A 20,522-nucleotide genomic window follows, 5' to 3' on the forward strand; every position below is an offset into this window, starting at 1 on the left:
ACCTAAAATTCCAATTCATAATTAATTTTTAACTAAAAAGTTGATTAAATACGATTTTGAAATGTTCATGTGTTTTTTTATTTAAATGCTAAAAAAAGTAGTGTACAAATTAAAAACTTAATTTGAAAAGTTGTATTTAACATAATATGTGAATTATTTAACACATACAAATCTCAAAAACTTGAGATGGAATGTGTGATGTAAATTGTAAAATTGTTGAAATTTACTATTATTCGCAAGTCTTTTTTAAATTTAAAATTTAACTAAGTTGTATTTTACAAGTTGGAATACATTCCTGAATAATCAATTGCAATATAAAACTAGTCTGTAATTTGATATGATCACGGGGGAAACAAATAAAAAATAAATTTTAATAAAAAAATGGCAATTCAGTAAAAATAACAAGTTATCTATTACTAAGGATAACAAATATTAAAAAAATTAATTGATCATACATCATTTTATTCCGTCAAATGAATTCTTGGAATTATCGTTCATTTGATTACAACCATGAAAAAGTTCAAAATTGTATATTATGAATTGTTTTTTTTTTAATTGTTTACGTATGATAAATTAAGTTAAAAAAATTCAATTAAGATAATATTGACTTTTATGACAATGATAAAATATATATTATATTATATACTTAAGCAATGGTAAATGGGTACATTATTTATTTTATAATTTATATAAAATTTATCCTCTCTATTAATTTATGCAAGGTAAATTTTAAATTCATGATTAAAAAATGTTGTTTAATGTGATAATAGCATTATATTATCTATATAACATTAGAACAGCTGTTTTATTTAAGCAGCTACTATATATAGTTCAACAATGTAATATTTACAACATGGGAAATGCATTTATTCAATGAAATTATAGGTTACTTAAGAGTAATTAAAAATAATATAGAATTTAACTTTATAGGAAATTTAAGTATTTTTGTAATAAAGTTATTAGCTTAGTTACAATCAAATAATTGTGGGAATACAAATATATCATATCAATTTTAAATATCTTCAAAATTATCAGTAGCCATCTTGAACAAAGCGTTTACATACAAACACAAACAGTGGTAGTGGTGAAATGAATTTGATAAAAAGTTAAATTTTTTATTCCGATTCTGTGACAAAACATTGTATTGTAAATTGTAAGTAGTTTAGGTAATATTACGTTAATATTTGTATATGAAATGTTTTCTTAGTTATGGCAGCAACTAGAAAACTCCAAGGTAATTATCTACAGTTTATTATATGTATAATTCAGTTTTTTCAGTAGTTAATGTTAATAAACAAAATTTATTATCGTGAACAATTATGTACTGTTTATGGTTAATTTTAATTTATTTTTATAAAATATATTATTTACATTATATTTTATGATCATGGTTGATTTAGCATATTTCTAAAATGTCTAAATTAGTTAAGTTTAGACATTTGCAGCTAAATATCTAAACTCTATAAAGTGTGTTATGTATTATTGTAAATTTCATTAAAATTTTAATTGTTAGGTGAAATTGATCGGTGTCTTAAAAAAGTTACTGAAGGTGTTGAAACTTTTGAAGATATTTGGCAAAAAGTTCATAATGCTACCAATAGTAATCAAAAGGAAAAATATGAAGCCGATCTCAAAAAGGAAATCAAGAAATTACAAAGATTACGTGATCAAATTAAAAGTTGGATTGCATCAGCAGAAATCAAAGATAAAACTGCTTTACTTGATTATCGAAAACTTATAGAAACTGTAAGTAAATAAAAAATTTAAAGTAAAAAAAAAATATTTTGGAAAAATATGAGTATGATTAATTATAGCAAATGGAAAGATTTAAAGTAGTTGAGCGAGAAACTAAGACTAAAGCTTATTCTAAAGAAGGGTTAGGAGCAGCACAAAAATTAGATCCTGCTCAAAAAGAAAGAGAAGAAATAAGTGCTTGGCTTACTCAATCAATAGAATCACTTAATATACAAGTAAAATATTCATTAGTATTACTAATCAAATTTTTAAACCAACCCTATCAAAATAGAATATCTTATAATTAATGTAAGAATTTTTTATAGTAAAATGATCAGAAATACTTTTAATTATATTGAATAAAATAAATGTTGAATTTGGGTTTTGAATAGTGGACTTTAATTACATATTTACTATTAATTAAGAAGTTATACTTAAAAAAAATTAAATTATCCAAAATATATTTATACAATTGATTATTTGTGGCTAATTAATAAAAAATAAATTAAATTAAACTCAGTTACAATTACATAGTCTCTATTTAGCACTGATAATAAAAACATTGTTTTCAAAATAATAGTAGTTTATTATAATTATTTTAATTTCTTTAAATGTATGTTACTTGGCAAAAAATAATAAACTAAATTAATTTTTCACTTATATTATTCATTATATCAGGTATTAAGTAAGAACAAATATCACTAGGTGTTATTTATATTGTGTAGTTTGTTAGTCGGATAATTTTCTGACACATAAACATAAATTTAATCTTATTAACTATAGAGAATGTATTAATTCAAAGTACTTTATATTTTAAATTTGTTATTTTACAAACACACTAGTGTGGTCCATATTTTTTACATTTAAAATTTTAATGTTCAACCCCTATAATTTGATCTAACACATTAAAAATTAAGTTATGCAAAATTTGGTCCCCATAAGCCAACATTAATACATGCCCCAAAAGGGTTGAAAATTCAATCATATGGGTAGTTTTTCACGTAATGTGCCCTATCTCCATAATTTTTATTTATACATAAAAATTTATATGAAAAAAATTAAAGATATAATTTTTTTATGTAAAAAAATTATCACAAAAAGTTTAAAAAAATTATTTTTACCAGTAAAATGAACTTATTTTGAAAATTTATATATATATGACTAACCGTTCTAGTTACAAAAAAAATTTTATGTTAATGTTAAATACAAATAATTTGCAAATCTTTTCAAAATATTTTTAGATAATTTTTCAATTATAATTTTGTATTCATATTTATTAAAAATTCCAAATCTGTTGAGGTAGAGGTTGAGGTTTAGGTGAGAGAGCAGTAATTAGTGCATTTAATCAAGCTTTGATACATCAATTAATTTCAACAATATAGATTCTTTAAATTAGGTCATACTCTTTTTGAATTAATTTGAATTCTTCATGAAAAATAAATATTTAAAAAATGTAAAGCACAAAGAGATTTTAGTCGAAAAATTACTTTAAAATGAAATAAACTTTTTTTAAACTAGTTAAGTTATAAAAAAAATGTCAACATTTTTTTTTTAACTAAAACAGTTTGCCTTATATTTTTAAATTCTCAAAACATGTTCATTTTACTGGTAAAAATAATTTGCTTTGACTTTTGGAGGGTAAATATTTGACTTATGACTTTTTGTGATACTTTTTTTTATATAAAATAGTTATATTTATAATTTCTTTCATATAAATTTTTATGTATAAATAAAAATTATGAAGTGAAAAACTACCCATATGATCGAATTTTCAACCCTTTTGGGGCATGTATTAATGACTTATGGGGACCAAATTTTGCATAATTTAATTTTTAATATATTAGATCAAATTTTAGGGGTTCAAATATCAAAATTTTAAACGTAAAAGAAATTTTATTTCATTGACTTAAACCAACTTAACTTAACCAACATTTTTTTTAAATTTTATTTAACTACTAAATTAAGTATGCCTCCCTAACTGCAAGTGATTGATCTATTTAATTTAGAATTAAATAGACAAAATATTTAGGTTGACTACAAAAAAACTTTTCTGACCAAATCTAGTACAGTAAAAAAAGTTATGACTTAAAGTTATTCTCTAATATTATCATTAATACATAATCATCAGGAAAAAATATGAATACATAATTAAAAGTTTTAAGAAGTACTAACTATTAAAAAAATGAGTATGAGATTGTCTTTCTAACAGTAATTCATTGAATTCAAATTTGAAGTTATGGGAAACTAGTGAAATTATGCCCAAAATGACAAATTTTTCCAATTCTTTATGATCAAATGGAAAACGGTTTTAAGCTAACATAATTTATATAAGAATAATATGTGTTACAGCTTTTAACAAAGAAGCTGAAAATAATATTTAATATTTCAAAGTAAAGGCATATTTTAAAAATAATTCATATCAAACAAGATTTGCTATAATATGGATTAACATATACTTATATATATTTGACAGGAGAATAAAGTTATCCTGATAACTTATTCAATAATTGTAAATGATTATAAACAAATTGTGTAACAAAACAAACCATTAATAGGAGTTAATATTAAATAAATATTTAATTGTCGAAATTATTAAAAATTATAATGATATTCCAAAGTTTACAACAAAATTGTAACTTAATAGTTTAGTTAATGGAACAATTGTTGGTAAGAAATCCAACTATACATTAATAAATAATTATAAATTTAACACTAGATACATGCTCAATAGATATTATTGATGTTTGCACTTAACTTAATCCAGTAGAAAACATATTGGAAATACATCAAACAACAGAAATTACTATTTCAGATATGTCTAAAGTATGTATAATTTTGAAAAAAAAATTATAATAAATATAGAAGAATTGGACAAACAAGAAATGAAATCAGAAAGAAAAAGAGAAAAACTCAACTTTTCTCCTAACATAAATTATTAAAAAAAAAAAATGCTTATGAATACAAAGAACAAAATTATTAATGATATAAAAACATATAATAACCATGAATTATAATTAGCTTACTATTCGGTTTTGTTACAAGTACATTTTGGTTACTATTAATGATTATGGATATATTTTGTATGTGTATTTTTTTTAGTAATAATACATTTAAAAATACATAAATCTATTCATTTTTGAGATATCTTTTTGAAGAATTTATATTATATGTTTTAATATTAACTTTTAAATTATTACTATTATATTGAATTTGTCATATAGACATCTTAATAGATCATATAATATTTATATGCATTATTTGATTAGCTATTTACTTCATTTTTAAATAACAATGTCTCAACGTAAAGCTGTTATTTTCAAATATTTTTGTTTTTTTATTTAAAAAAAATAACTGATCAATAAAATGTGTTAAATCATTATTTAAAGATGTAAGTAGTTTTATATTATTGAGGGAGGAGAGAAGAGAATTTTAGAAATGCCTAGAGATAATAATAAATTGACCCGCACTTCACTTCCATCCCTTATTTTAAGTGGTTATTGATTTCCAAAATACTGATTCAAAAGTATTCAATTATTTGACAACTCATCTATATTTAATTAACTATCTTATTTTTAATCTAGTTAACACATATATATTTCCATTTAAAAAATTTTATGTTGATTCTATTTTAACGAGGAAAGAGGGGATGGGACTAATATTAATTAATATTAATATTAATTGTGTTCAGTGAAAAATCCCAGTATATTTTAGCTTCCCTAGCATTTTGATAGACCCCTGACAATCTCAAAGTGATAATGATATTATAGTTTTGTTCAAAATTTGATGTAATGTTTCGTTAAATTTTTTTTTTTTTTTTTTACTAATCAACTTGTTTTTTTTTTTTTAGTAATTTTATGAAATAAAAAATAAATTTCTGCTATCACCAATGTTTAGAGCGAGTCCTTTGAAAAAAGTTCTGAAATCAACACTGTAATTACTTGAATTTTTTTTCATTTTAAAATCATTAAGATAAAAAATAATTATTTTTGTGATACAATATTTTTTTTTATTATGTTTAATTCTTTTCAAGAATATTAATTTTGGAATTCTTATTACAAAAATGTCTTCTAAAATGTACTGTACAAACTATGAATTTCCACTGTATTTAAATGAATTTAATTAAACTAATAATATTTAAAAATAATTGAAAGGTTATGATTTTAATCAAATAATATTTTATGAGTTAAAGTAATTATTTTAACAAATCCAAATAACAAAAATCAAGTAACAAACTAATGCTTTATTAAGGATTCAAATTTCATTAAAATAAGATAGAACCTTGAATACTTGTTTATTTTACAACTACACAACAGATAACTTTAATTTTTTCTAAATAAGTTTTTTATTGTAGATTGATCAGTATGAATGTGAAATGGAATCCTTATTAGTGGGTAAAAAGAAGCGATTAGACAAGGATAAACAGGAAAAACTAGATGATTTAAAAGCAAGAGTAGAACGACATAGATTCCACATACGAAAATTAGAGACTGTATTGCGAATGCTAGATAATATGTCTGTTGAAGTAAAGAAGGTATGCTAATTATTTATAGTTTTTTATTATTAAAATATTTTACATTTGAAATAATGTTATTATTTTATAGATTCGCACCATTAAGGATGATGTAGAATATTATATTGAAGCTTCTCATGAAGAAGATTTTATGCATAATGATGATTTATATGATGATGTGATTGGTTCAGCAGAACTTGAATTAGGCGTTTCTGCTAATAATTCTACTGAAGCTAACGGTACTTTATGTTTTATTTTTGTTATTCTATTAAAATTTAAAAGGTCTTATAATATTTTATAAGTTCCTAGCTTTTTTTTTTTTTTAATTAATTTTAGGTGTTTAAATTATAAACTAAACATATTTATAGTTAAGTAAATAAAATGTATTACAATTAAGGTACACCTACAAGTCAAACAACAAGTATTGCTGGTTCATGTCCAGCATCTCCTGCTCCAATGTCACATAATCATTCCATTGAAGAACCTTTATCTTCTATACAAACAGCAATAATAACAACTTCTACGCCCGTTTCAATAACTACTGTAACAACAACATGTGAAGTAGTTTCTACAATCTCTACTGTTTCTACAGTTGTAACTAGTATTGTCTCTTCTACTAATACTATTACTACACCAGCAGTTGTTGTTCCAGCAGCACCTATACCTGTGACAGCTCCAGCATCAGTTCGAAAGAAAAAAGAAGAATCAACAAAGGTTTGTTTTGAACATTAGCATTCTAATTTTTTGTTGATAATAAATTATACCTTAGAGTGCAGTAAAACCAACTCCTGTGAGGGCTAATTCTTCAAGTAATGCATCCAACACTAAAGGCCCTACAATAGCAGCTGTTGTTAAATCATCTGCTAGTAATAGTACTACTTCTACTCATACTGTATCTCAAACAATAATCACTCAATCAACTACAACTACTACTGGTAATTTTGCTACTGTAGCTGCTTCAAATCTTCATAATAAACATACACGTATGTTAAACTTTTTATCGTTAAGTATTATTTATTTGATGGACTTCATTAAAAAAAAGTGATTACACTGGACTACAAAACTTCGACTATGAAACTTTTTTAATTATCAAAGATGGCAATATATTCTTCTAAACCAATTCTTTGTTCTGATTTCAAATCTACAATTAGTTTTTGAGATAATTCCTAATTGGTATAAAACAAGTGATTACTCTTAAAAAAAAAATTTTTTTCAAAGTAATATTGATTTTGATTTTCAATATGTAAACAATAATTTGTACTAAATTTTGATCCATACTATCATATTTAACCTATTTTTTTAATCAACAGTTACATAAAAATAATCTAATTTTGTATACATTTTTCTATAATTTCAATAGAAATACTATAATTTTTATTGTAATTATTTGTTACAATACAAATACAAAAAAATAGTGATTCTAATGATATTTTAGTTTTTCTCATAAATTTACTATTAATAATATAACATATAATATATTCCTAACCGCATATCACTAAAAAATTTCACTTTTTAGATTCTCAAATAATGTCCTACTTATTAATGACAATTTCAAACTTTTAAATGAAGCTAAAAAAAATGTCAACTTTTTTTATAAACTTGTAAAAAAATGTTTATAAAAGGTTCCAAAAAAATAAATTAAACATAGCATTTTGGATTGAAATTTTGTATGGATTATTGTTTACAATAATGAATGTCAAGATTGATATTTATTAAAAACAATTTTTTTTTTTGTGTAATTAATTGTTTTATACTAATTTATTATCTAAAAAACTAAATGTGATAGAAAAAATCTACTTTTAGATTTTATATCAGTACAAAAAATTGGTTGAGAAAATTATTATTTATTCTCTGATAAAAATTTCTGTAGACTAGTGTTATAGGCAAAACAATAAATTTAATTTTTCCTATTACAAAGATATCCTTTCTTAAAAAACTACAGTGACATTGTTTTCTACATTTTACTATTTACACTAGTGTTATTATTTAATTTTAATAGTATTAATTATAATTAATATAATTATTAAATTAAGTTTTATATTTCATTAATTAAAAATTAAAAATTTTACTTAAAATATTAATAACACTTTTATGATCAATAATTAATTACTAATTTTTTTTTTAATAAAAATAGTTTAAATTATGAATTATATGTTTTATGTATCTTGAAAATATATCGAAATCACAACGTTTTTTCAGATGATATATATTTGAAAATTTATAATGACCATATATATATATATAAGTGTTAATTATTCAATATATAGATTTTTTTTTAAATAAAATTAGAATTATTATATTTATAGTGCATCAGTATTTTGAAAATGCAACAATTTATAATGAATTGCCAATATTTTTATCAGTAGCTCAAATAATATATTAAGGCAAAAATGTTACTCCCTAACATAAATCCAATGTTTGTTAAAACTGCATACACAGAAATATATTTCAAATATCTTAAAAGCAGTCGAACATATTGAAAAAAAATATTCTATAAACACATATAAACTACATATGTAAAATATATGTAGCACTTTGCTCACCGTGTTATGTTAAACAATAATAAATGACTTAACGTAAATAGTGCTAGAGGTATAATACAAGATTTATACATTAGTATAAATCGAGGGAAATCCTTTATATAATAATTGTATTGTAACTGTCACCATTTGTTTAAATTACCTTTTAATTTCAAATCCAATATTTAATATCAATTCTGATTTAATTAAATAATTTATTACGTCATTTTTTTTAGAAGCACAGCCTGTAGAGTCCAATTCTAATGTAACTTCAATAACAACATCCCCATCCTACCATGGAGTAAATGCTTCAACCGTGCAAGTTAGTTCAGTAACTACAGACAATATTGTTAATTGTGTTTCTACTACTCCTTCATCATTAAGTTCCACTACTTCACCTGTACAAATTGATCCTCAAGCATCTTTATCGTCACTTAAAACAATGGCTCAAAAAGCCATTGATCAAGCAGGAATTGATGTTTCACAATCGGTTAATAACACAAGAAGTAAGATAATTCTTATCTTTTAATATTATATTTGTACATCAGATATGTGTTATGCAAATTCAAATATCTTTTTTAGATACAATCTTAAATACTGTTCAAAATTCAACCAATCATCTAAATCTTCAACTTCAACAATCCCAGCCTCCTGTGACATTTGATGCTAATATTTCTCCATTATTAGGAGTTGCTCCATTGGGTCCTGTTCCACTCTCCAAAGATCATCAATTTCAGTTTACTATGCTAGAATCTGCATTTCTTCATTTACCTCATCCTTCAGATTCAGAAAGAATTAAATTATATTTACCACGTAATCCATGCCCAACACCCCATTATTATAATCAAGTAATAAGTTGTTTACTTAATTATTTTAAATGCAATTTATAAACAACTCAAATTTTTTTAGGGGCCACTTCCTCATTCTGACAGTTTAGAATTTTTCCAAAGGCTTTCAACTGAAACACTTTTTTTCATATTCTATTACATGGAAGGGTCTAAAGCACAGTATTTAGCAGCAAAAGCATTAAAAAAACAAAGCTGGAGGTTCCATACTAAATATATGATGTGGTTTCAGCGGCATGAAGAACCAAAGTTAATAAATGAAGAATATGAACAGGTTAGATAGCTAATAATATATATTCAATGTATATCTTATGAAATAAATATTAATAACAAGTGTAAAAAATAGCCATACATTTTGGTACAGTCTTGATCATTATAGTTTTAGCCAGATACAGATCTGATTCAAAATTGTAAACAGAATTTTAATTTTAGAAAAAAAAAACCCAGCATAGGGGTGTCGCGTTCAGTGGTGACGTGGCATAGTTGGATCAAGTATAATGATATCTAATAGTGATTGAAATCACTATCATAAAAAACGCTTCGATGCAAATCTTTTGATAGTGTTTAATTTTTATAAAATTGGTGGATTATTCCAAAAGCTACATGATTTGCTATTTCTTTATTTATATCATGATTAAGATAAAGTATGTCAAATGAAAAAGGGATATAAATATTATTCCTTATAAAAAGATTGTGTTGATCCATACACTTTTCAATAAGTTATAGCATTATAAAGTTAAAAATGTAAAAAATAAAATCAAGAATTTTCACACAAAAATAGCGCATTTGGTAGCCATTTTCACCGAGAAAAACAAAATAAAGTCCGAAATTTTTTTTTTCTACAATAAAGTACATTACATTAGCTTTATTTTAAGATATATATAAAAGTGTAAGAATTTCTAGAACACTTTTAAAAGTTAAGTTGAAAAAGTAAATTTTTTGTGAAAAAGTTGTCATTTTAAATCTCTCCTTGTGGGCAGGTAAAGGGTTAGATTTATAAAAAAAATATACCAAATAATAAGTAAAGACATCAAGTATCTATATAAAAAATAGTTATACTGATTTGTTCATTTTTGAAAAAATTATGGCAGTTTTAAGTAAAAAAAATTGAAAAAATTAGCGATTTTAAAATATGTAATTTTGATGGAGGTTTCCCCTATTTACGTGGAACAAGGGAAATTTTTTTCAATTTTTGAGGGTAATGTCTTTGACTAGATACGATTTGTAATCTTTTGACGTATCATTGAAAGAAATTAGTAGTTCGGTGAGAGCTGAGAAAAAGTGAAAAGCTAAATTTAGACCAAGAAAATTAGCCTAGTTTTTATAACCATTGATCTAAAATATCAAAAAAAAATATTTTTATGTTAATAGATGACCTACAAAGTTCTGACTAATGTATATACTTTTTTTGTTTGTCAAAACCTTGTGATGTATACTGTTTACAAAAATATCTAGCTTGTTTTGACAACTTTTAATTCAGATGCTTTTTGATGATTTTATTTAAAATTATCAAAAGTATAAAAAATGTTACTTTTCTAATTTAGAAAAAAATAAAAGTAAAATTTCTAAAATAGCTATTTTTGGAGTAAATTTTTAAAAATAATTTAGTAAAAAAGTATTTCATTAATGTATTATAGTTATATTTCTGAAATATTTTAAAGATTTTTATAATTTAAATTATTTCTATTTATTTTACGGTATCAAATGCTAATGTTATTTAACGCTAAATGTAAATAAAAAAGACAAAATTTGTTTATACTAAATATCAGATATATATATATATATATATATATATATATAATTCATTCTAAAATGAATATTGCTATTAGAATAGTGGCAATGTATAAACTATAAATGTAGCAAAATTAATTTAAGAAAAACTCCATTTCCAAAAGATTTCTAATTATTATATAAGAATTTTGCGGAAATACCAGGTTTCATTTATTTTTTATTGAAATTAATATTGAAGGAGAAACAGTGAAAAAGCTCACTTTTGGAAATGGAATTGTTTTAAACTAATTTTGCTACTTTAAACTTGTTTATACATTGCTACTATGCTTATAGCAACATTCATTTTTGAAACACCTTCTGTATATAGACTTCTTATTGTTATAATTTTTTTTTTAACCCAGCCTAGTTAATGTATAAATTTAAAAAATATTATATGTATTTACATATTAAAATATTTTTTTTAGGGAACTTACATTTATTTTGATTATGAGAAATGGGGTCAGAGAAAAAAAGAAGGATTCACATTTGAGTACAAATATCTCGAAGACAGAGAATTAAACTGAAGATTGTGAAATGCACATAGTCATCTTCTATAAAATTTAAGAATAGTCCAAATTTATTAATGGATTATTTTTTGTCCTCAAAAATTGTGATAACGTGAAAATATGAAGAAAACGATATCGGAATGTACAACTTTTTTATATAAATTAAAAACTGTAATAAGTCTTTGTTTTTATGTATAGTACATATTAACTAAGTGTTGTAGGTATTAATGAACTGCTTAAAAATTAATTTATAAGTTCTTAACCACAATATAGTAGAATCTACAATGTATAAAATAATAGATCCCACTTATTGTTTGTAATATTTTTGTTAGAATATACAATTTCTTTTAAATATGTAGATTTCAATATTTTTTTGTTAAAATACAACTGTATGAACATCCAAAATACATTAATAGATTAATTATTATTATTTAGAAACTTAGTTAAAATTCTCATAGTTTAATGTAAGTGTTTTTCTGTATTTGTACTCTTTTGTACCTCAGATTTTTGTCTTGTATGTTATTAAATCTGTGATTTCAAAAAGTCAAGTTCATATTTAGTTAGTGTAATTTAAAATTGAATGAATTACTTTAAATACCTTGGATTTCAATATTTAAATATTTATTATTTTAAAATTATTTTTTTCATAGTCTAACATTAATTTTCAGTGTTATGGACCGAATTTATTTTTTTTACTGCTGTAATTTGTAGCATCAAATTAAGATATTCAATTTTTTTATAATAGTAAAATTGAAGATTATTATTAATTTTTAAAAAAAATATTTTTTCAAGGTGTTTAGATTGTATTTCATATGATTTTTGAATGAACATATTTATTTCCTTATCGCAGACAGTGCTTAGATGTATGAAAATTTGAATTTTTTTATTAATTTTAAACCTGTATTAAAATAATATCACACTTAAAAAAATTTCATTCACTAATGATAATATTTAAAAAAATTGCACATAATTGAAATCCTTAACTAAAAAACAAATATAATTCTATCTTGAATCTGAGATTTTTTGTGTAATATATATATATATTTTTTTTTTGATTGAAGATACAAATTAATCATCATCCTCCTTTTCTTAAATAACTGATTTATTGGCAAAATGTATTTTTATGATGTAATAGTTCTCATTTATTATTTTAGTACAGGAATGTTATGTTTACCTTACAACATGTGATTTATCTTAAGGATAATATTAATGTTTTTTTTTTACCATTATAATTGTTGGCTGTTATTCTAAAACTATGATTGTGTTTAATGGAAAATAGATTAACATATTGATGTTCTGTTCCAACAGCATCATTTTAAGATCAATCAAATGATAAATGTACAAATATAAGCTATTAAATAAACAAATTTTTTTTAACATTTCTGGGAATGTCTACATGTATGAAGAATAAATTTTTATTTTAGTTATGACCTTAACATCAATTTCAAAAATCCAATTAAGAATAATAAGAATATTACAATGAAAAACTAGATTATGATACCTTGTAATAGTAATTCTGTAAAATTGATACATAATGGAACTAATAATAAAGTTATTTAAATCACTATCATAAAAAAACTTTAATGCAGATAGTGTTTTTAACAGTTTTTAAAATAAACTTAAATTATTCCAAAAGCAGTTTAACTTCTATTTCCTAAATTATATTCTGATTACAAGCTCCATTATTTATAAGTATAATACATGATTAAATATTTATGATAGTAATTAAATATAGTATGGAATTGATATACAATAATTTATTACAAATTGAAAATTATAAAGTAATTGTATATTTGTTACCTCCATAGCAACTTTTCTAACTAGTTGCAGTCAAGTTAGTTTTTAAAAAACCCAGAACAGTGGGGTCGCGGCGCAGTAGGCATAGTTAGGTCCAGTATAGATGATATCTAACAGTGATTAAAATCACCATCATAAAAACACTTCGATGCAAATCCTTAGATAGTGTTTAATTTTAAAAAATTGATGGATAATTCCAAAAGCTATATGATCTCCTATTTCCTTATTTATATTCTGATTGCAAGTTCTATGATTTATAAGTGTAATATATAAATATATATTTTATAATATATAAATGTATAAAGGGAAATGGTCCGATTTAAAAAAAAAGTATGTTACATAAAAAAAGAATATAAATAGTACTATTCTTAAAAAAATTATAATGATCTATAAATATTTAAGAGTGTTAAAGCATTATAAAGTTAAAAATTGTTTTACTAAAATCGTATTTTAGCAGCTTCGATGCGAAGCTAAAAAGATATTAATTTTACTATGGTATGTGTTTTTATTTGTGTCTGTTACCACTTTTCTTCAGCTCTCGCCGAATCGTTTTCTTTCAACGATACGTCAAAAAGTCACAAATCGTATCTAGTCAAAGATATTATTCTAAAACATTGAAAAAATTTCCCTTGTTCCACGTAAATAGGGGAAACCTCCAAAAAAATTACAAATTTTAAAATCGCTAATTTTTTTAATTTTTTTTACTTAAAACTTTTTTAAAAATAACCAATTCAATAAAAAATTTTTTTATAGATTTGTAGATGTCTTTGCCTATCATTTGGTATATTTTTTTTATAAATCTGACCCTTTACTTGCCCACAAGGATAGATTTAAAATGACAACATTTTCACAAAAAATTAACTTTTGAAAGTGTTTCGGAAAGTCTGACACTTTTATATTTATCATAAATTAAAGCTGATGTAATGTGCTCTTTATTATAGAAAAAAAAATTTCGGAAATATATTTTGTCTTCACGGTGAAAATGGCTACCAAATGCTATTTTTGTTTGAAAATTCTTGGTTTTATTTTTTACATTTTTAACTTTGTATTGCTATAACTTATTGCAAATATAATTTTTTTTTGAGAAATAATATTTATATCCCTCTTTCATTCGACATACTTTATCTTAATCAAGATATAAATAAGGAAATAGAAGATCATCCAGCTTTTGGAATAATCCACCAATTTTTTTAAAATTAATCACTATCTAAAGATTGCGAAGCTAACATATAATAAAGTTATTACCTTTTCAGTAACGCATCAAAGCTAAAAACTAGTTTAACTTAAAAATTTTAAATTAACTTAGAATAATCTATTTCAAAGTTTACTTTACTACAATAAACTTACATTTTTAAAATTTAACATAATCAAATATGTACTTCAAAAGGTAGATTTTACAAAATGACCTTCAAATATTCGGCCTAATATAATATGTAAAATTTGGGAAAATATATAGAAATTTTTTATGTGGTATTATATGAAAAAGGAAATGTATGAACTATATTTTCTAAAAATTGTAAAGGATATAGATGATATACCCTTTAAATTGTAAGTTTCCAAATATAGTACGATAACATCAAACATAATTATTATAAATTAAATATTTTTAAATTATTTAATAATTAGTATTTTTCAAAGCATTTTAAAATGTTATTAAGTCATTTCTTGTAATCAACATAATAATACATACCGATTGAATGAATTTAATAATTAATTTTATAACTAAAAAGATATTATCAAAAATTACGTAAAATAAAAACCTTAGTCAATACAAATTTCCTTAATATGTGAGGGTCAGAAGCATGTACCGCCGCTAGTATCATGTTTGTTAGTCCATCTGGACCAGGCGCTTTCCTTTTCACATATTAAGGAAGTTATGTAACAAATNCAATAAATTTTAGTCAATTTATATAATTTTTTATCATAATTTAAAATATTAAAAGCAAAAAAAAAAAATAGATAATTCATATGGGAATCCAAATTCTGGGTAGAGGCAGAGGGACTAGTCTCTTTTTTTAATTATAGTCGTCTACTAAAAAAAAACCAAAAAAGGTTTTTTAAATGATAAAAATTTCAAAAGTTTATTATGATATTTAAAAATTTTCAGGGTCTCTCTTTAACAATATTCTGGATCTATACCAGTGAGATATATATTCAAAATTAGTTAAAAGATAAAAAAAATAACCACTAAATAAAGACATCATTTGTATATATGTAAACATAGATAAAGTAAAAGAACTGAGGGGGTAAAATATAAAATCTTTAATTGGGGAACATTGAAATTTCTAGTAAGAACCTATAGAAGTCTTCCAAGTCTTTCTAATGACTGTCTATACATTTACAGTATATGAATATAAATCGCTAATGAATAAATAAATCAACAAATTATCAAAAAAAAAATATATATATTTAATTTAATTTTTATTTAAAAATCTATTCGTTTTGAATTGGGTAAAGTAACTAATACTTTAGTTGCTTTACTAGTTTTGCCGATTCCAAGCTTAGGTAATCCTCGATTAAGTCCTTCTAACAACATACATGCTTTACAAATTCTTTGACTAGATACAAAACCACACTTAGTACAAATTCCTTTTTCAGGCATTTTTACATTTTCTTTTATGCACATTGTTTCACCTAAATTATTAGACCAAGAAATTATAAGTAAAACTGTAAAAAATAAAAAGCTTAATAATATCAATAAGATGCATACATTTTCGATATTTTAATAGCAGTATTAATATTTATATCTTTTAAAGAAAGTTTATTCAAAATATCTTTATAAAGCGTTTATACTTCAAAATGAATTAATTAAACTTATAACTTATATAAATACCTGAATGTATGATATCAATAATTGACGATGGTTTCAATCTTTCTAAATCTTTTAGAAATGTTCTCGCATGACCTCTATAAGCATTTGGAGCATAAACACATTCTGTTGAAAAATAGTTAAGTTTCTTAAAATATGCATACATAACAATTTCTTTTTCATATGTGTACTTCAATGGTTTACAACGAGGAATAGCTCCTTCAGTAACCTGAATAAAAAGGAATACTAAATATATGAAAAATAAATTTTTTAATAAAAATTTTCTATAATATTCATTCAACTTCTTACTGTAATAATATTAACACATCTTTGAAGTCTAGCAACATCACCACGCAAAATATTCATTAAAACTGTCTCTGCAATATCATCAGCATTATGGCCAGTAGCAATACAGTTAACACTCAATAATATAGCTCCTCTATCTAAAGCTTGTCTTCTAAATACACCACAAAATGTGCAATTGTTTTTGCGTCCTACTTCTGCAACAATTTTGTCCATTGACCATCCATAAAGTTGTTCATATGATAAAATTTTTAAAGGCATTTCATATTCTTCCTTATTTTCATGTACTGTTTTTAAACTATCATCTCTATAACCTAAGTTTTAAAAATAATTATTAAAAAGTTTTGAAGTTATTTAAGGATTATAAATTACATAAAATGTCACAAAGATGAAGCATGTATTTTTTTAAATTTTTTGAGACAAATTAGAATTATACCCCAAACAAAACAGCCAATTTATTAGAAAATGACCTGCTTTTGGTTAATCAAGGTTTATTACTTCCATTTCAAGCCCCCTTTGCAATGGCATCTAACACAAATGAAACAGATCTTACACTTACATTACGGCTCTATATAACAACATTAAGTTTAATAATTAAATTAGTTTAATAATAATTTAAAATGATATATCTATTCATTTTTATTTAGTTATACAATTATCTTATAATAAAACTAAAAGAAGAGTTAGCATTTACAGTATATATAAGGCGAGCAGATTATAGGAAAATTAAAAAACAGTGAAGTGTAGTATTGTGGAATAATAAAAGTAACAGAAGAACTTACAGTATGTAGAGTGATTTTAAAAAATATATTAGAAAGCAGCTTGGGAGAATCAACATTGCCATGTAAGAGAGAGGAGAAAAAAATAAGATTAATCTCGTGTTTGTTATCAGCTAAAGAAGTAATCCAAGTTTTCGGAAGACTAGAAAATAATTGTGAAAAGATCAATAGGATATTAAACCTGTGAGAATTTAGATGCATAAGTTTTCTCTTTACCATTTGATAACAATCTTGGATCTCAGAGTATAGAGTTTAAAAGCTATATTGTTTATCAATCAGAATGTAGTTATGAAAAGAATGACATTTAAATTATTTAAAATGACATTTAAATCTAAATATTTTATGACAGGTAAAAATAATCTATTTTATATAGAGTGTAACTTTATTCACTAATAGTTATAAGTAAGTATACATATCATTATATAACAAAAATATTATTTCAATAGAAAGCAATAAGATTTACAAATGTAAAGGAACAAGTAACATAGTTAAATTCCTTAACAAGATAATTGATAACTTTGAAGGTCCATTATAATTACATGAACCAAAACTTGAATACTTTAATTAGAGATGGAACTACATTTTGCACAATGTCATAATTATAATGTTTTAAACGAACTTTTCATTAAAACATAATTAAAATACGAAAAATATGTAATTATAATAAATATATATGTTAATTATACTATTACAATTTAATAATGTTAAAAACGTTTTATGTAAAAATGCAGTAACATTTAAATGTTGAATAATATTAAATTCAATTTTAAGGTAATATTATAATCTTTTTAAACGCTAAGCAAATGAAAAATTATTGAAAATTATTAATATGACAATAATTGTTGATTTTATCGTAAAATCTTCTCATAAAAAAAACACTTAATTTTGAATAAGATAAATTTTTGTTTTACTAATAAAAATAGAGCATAGGTAAACATTTAAGAATTACAAGATGTTTTCAAAATAATATATTAAAATAATAGAAATGCATCCTTTTGTTAGAGATGATTTAAAAAAAAATCAAATTTATTGTTTAAATTTTGGTTGTTGAAATTTTGATGTCCTATTTAGTAATTACCAGTAATTCCTTCATCAATAGACAATAAAACTAGTTTCAATCCATAATCATAGCGTTCATTAAGAGTTTTAAGTACTTGAGCTAATACAGTTGAATCTTTTCCACCTGATGCTGCAATTGCAACAACATCTCCTTTATTGAATAATTTACCATTAATTATTGTAGAGTGTACTTCTAATTCAAATGCCCAAAAAAAACATTCTTTACATAACGCATCCCCAGTTTTAGGTCTCTAGCAAAAATAATCTAAATGTAATTTTGAAGTAAAATATTCATGAATAACACAAATGTTCTATATAATTGAATTTAAAGCACTAAAAAATAAATAAAATAACATAAAAATTTGCATTTAAACTTTAAAAAAATGCATTCAAATATACTCAAAAAATCAACAAAATATACTTTTAAAATTTATAAAATATGTTAAATAACATTAAAATTTTAGTTTTGATCTAAATTTATTTATATTTATGTGCCCGTCACCACTTTTTCTCAGATCTCACTGAACTGATTTTTTTAAACAATAAATCACAAATCACAAATTGTATCTAATTAAAGAAATTACTCTAAAAATTTTTAAAAATTTTAAATCTTTGTAAATGGGGAAAATTTTCAAAAAAAAGTTAAAATTTTTAAAATTGATAAATTACTAATTACTAAAGTAGAAAAGAAGACCATATTTATAAAAAATGTTTCTTATATAATACCTATAGGTATTTTTTATTTGTTAAATATATATGTTTAAAAATCTGACATTTCAACTGATCACAGGAGGACTTAAAATTTTTCATGGAAAATTATACTTATAAATAATAATAAAATGAACAAATTTTGGATAGATATTTTTAACTCAAATAAAAATCTTTTACAAATTTAGAGCAGATTATTAAGAAAAATTGTAAAAAATATTAATTAATTTTTTTTATTTTCAGTTTGTAAGAAAAAAAGGCAAAATTTTTCTAAATATATATTTATTTGCTAAAACCTATGAAATATGCAAAATAAAATATTTCACATTTAAATTATATATAACTCAAATTTGAACTCATTTTTTTATATGATGTAGCAAAAAAAAAATTATGTTTCTGATTTGCTATGTAATTGATTTCAAGATGTGATAGTGTATTGATTTTAATGAATGTTGTCTTTAAAATCAACAAAGAATACAATTTATATAGAAATGCATTAAATCTAAAGCAATAATACTTACTTTTAGAACTGCATTTCGTCCACACTTCGATGCACATAGTACTGGCATTCTGTTAATATATTTGTTTAATAAAGTATTTTATTGACAATTCAATATTAAGAAACCAAAAATTACAAATGGGAATTATAACCATAACAATAACTTCTGACAGGTAATAATTAATATAGATTTGTAAATAATGTATTAAAGTTTAAAATTACATTAATAATATTAGTACGAATTTTATTACTGAAATTATGAAAATTTAATCAAAATTTAAAGATTTACTAATAATAATTGTAATTATTTAAATTAATTAATATATTTTGTACGCAAATCACGTGGATACTATTTGATTAGGTTTTAATAGAGACACATTGAATTTGTTTTTCTTGAGTAGTAATGTGATGAATTCATATTGGCCTTCGAGTTGTGAATATGATTTAGTGTTCTTTTATTATTTTTATTTGTATTTATATTAAAGTAAAATATTATTTATTAATTTAATTGAATAGAATCGCTTTTTCTGAAATGATCTAAAAGTTGATCATAAGAAAAATGTTTTCTCCTTAAGTTTAGTAGATACTTCTATTCTCCTTGATCTCACTATATGTTATCATTTTATATTGATACATAGTATCATCAATTATAAGTTGTAATCATAATAACATACAGATAATCTA

The 20,522-nt window shown here is 22.8% G+C and overlaps 2 protein-coding genes across 3 annotated transcripts; one reads left to right on the plus strand and one right to left on the minus strand.

Annotated features, from left to right (window-relative positions):
- Positions 1 to 929: 929 nt before the first annotated feature.
- On the plus strand, positions 930 to 13,263 carry LOC126900675 (CCR4-NOT transcription complex subunit 3). 2 transcript variants are annotated; one of them, XM_050676566.1, is made up of 11 exons: positions 930 to 1,234; positions 1,514 to 1,746; positions 1,815 to 1,970; positions 6,086 to 6,265; positions 6,336 to 6,483; positions 6,642 to 6,958; positions 7,014 to 7,227; positions 9,003 to 9,269; positions 9,346 to 9,611; positions 9,673 to 9,882; positions 11,804 to 13,263. In XM_050676566.1, exons 1-11 carry the CDS (start codon positions 1,210 to 1,212, stop codon positions 11,900 to 11,902), a joined length of 2,115 nt encoding a protein of 704 aa, XP_050532523.1. In that variant the 5' UTR covers positions 930 to 1,209; the 3' UTR covers positions 11,903 to 13,263. The 2 variants fall into 2 exon arrangements, with proteins under 2 accessions (XP_050532523.1, XP_050532521.1); XM_050676564.1 differs by having other exon boundaries at positions 935 to 1,234; positions 9,000 to 9,269.
- Positions 13,264 to 16,066: 2,803 nt separating this feature from the next.
- LOC126900683 (cytoplasmic tRNA 2-thiolation protein 1) lies at positions 16,067 to 20,403 on the minus strand. Its single transcript, XM_050676588.1, has 6 exons — positions 20,128 to 20,403; positions 19,861 to 20,004; positions 18,651 to 18,882; positions 16,800 to 17,107; positions 16,515 to 16,719; positions 16,067 to 16,315 (listed from the first exon to the last, which is right to left on the minus strand). The coding sequence occupies exons 2-6, from the start codon at positions 19,906 to 19,908 to the stop codon at positions 16,107 to 16,109; spliced, it is 1,002 nt and encodes a 333-aa protein (XP_050532545.1). The 5' UTR covers positions 19,909 to 20,004; positions 20,128 to 20,403; the 3' UTR covers positions 16,067 to 16,106.
- Positions 20,404 to 20,522: the final 119 nt, after the last annotated feature.

This window comes from Daktulosphaira vitifoliae, unplaced genomic scaffold (genome assembly GCF_025091365.1).
Source record: "Daktulosphaira vitifoliae isolate Bord-2020 unplaced genomic scaffold, ASM2509136v1 Scaffold_3, whole genome shotgun sequence".
In the NCBI taxonomy this organism is placed as follows: domain Eukaryota; kingdom Metazoa; phylum Arthropoda; class Insecta; order Hemiptera; family Phylloxeridae; genus Daktulosphaira; species Daktulosphaira vitifoliae.

Coding starts and splice junctions, on each gene's coding strand:
- LOC126900675 (XM_050676564.1), top strand. CDS start 1,210: ATGGCAGCAACTAGAAAACTCCAAG. Junction 1,235..1,513: donor AGCAACTAGAAAACTCCAAG/GTAATTATCTAC, acceptor TTTAATTGTTAG/GTGAAATTGATCGGTGTCTT. Junction 9,612..9,672: donor CACCCCATTATTATAATCAA/GTAATAAGTTGT, acceptor AAATTTTTTTAG/GGGCCACTTCCTCATTCTGA.
- LOC126900683 (XM_050676588.1), bottom strand. CDS start 19,908: ATGCCAGTACTATGTGCATCGAAGTGTGGACGAAATGCAGTTCTAAAA. Junction 18,883..19,860: donor GACGAAATGCAGTTCTAAAA/GTAAGTATTATT, acceptor TATTTTTGCTAG/AGACCTAAAACTGGGGATGC. Junction 17,108..18,650: donor TATTGATGAAGGAATTACTG/GTAATTACTAAA, acceptor TTTAAAACTTAG/GTTATAGAGATGATAGTTTA.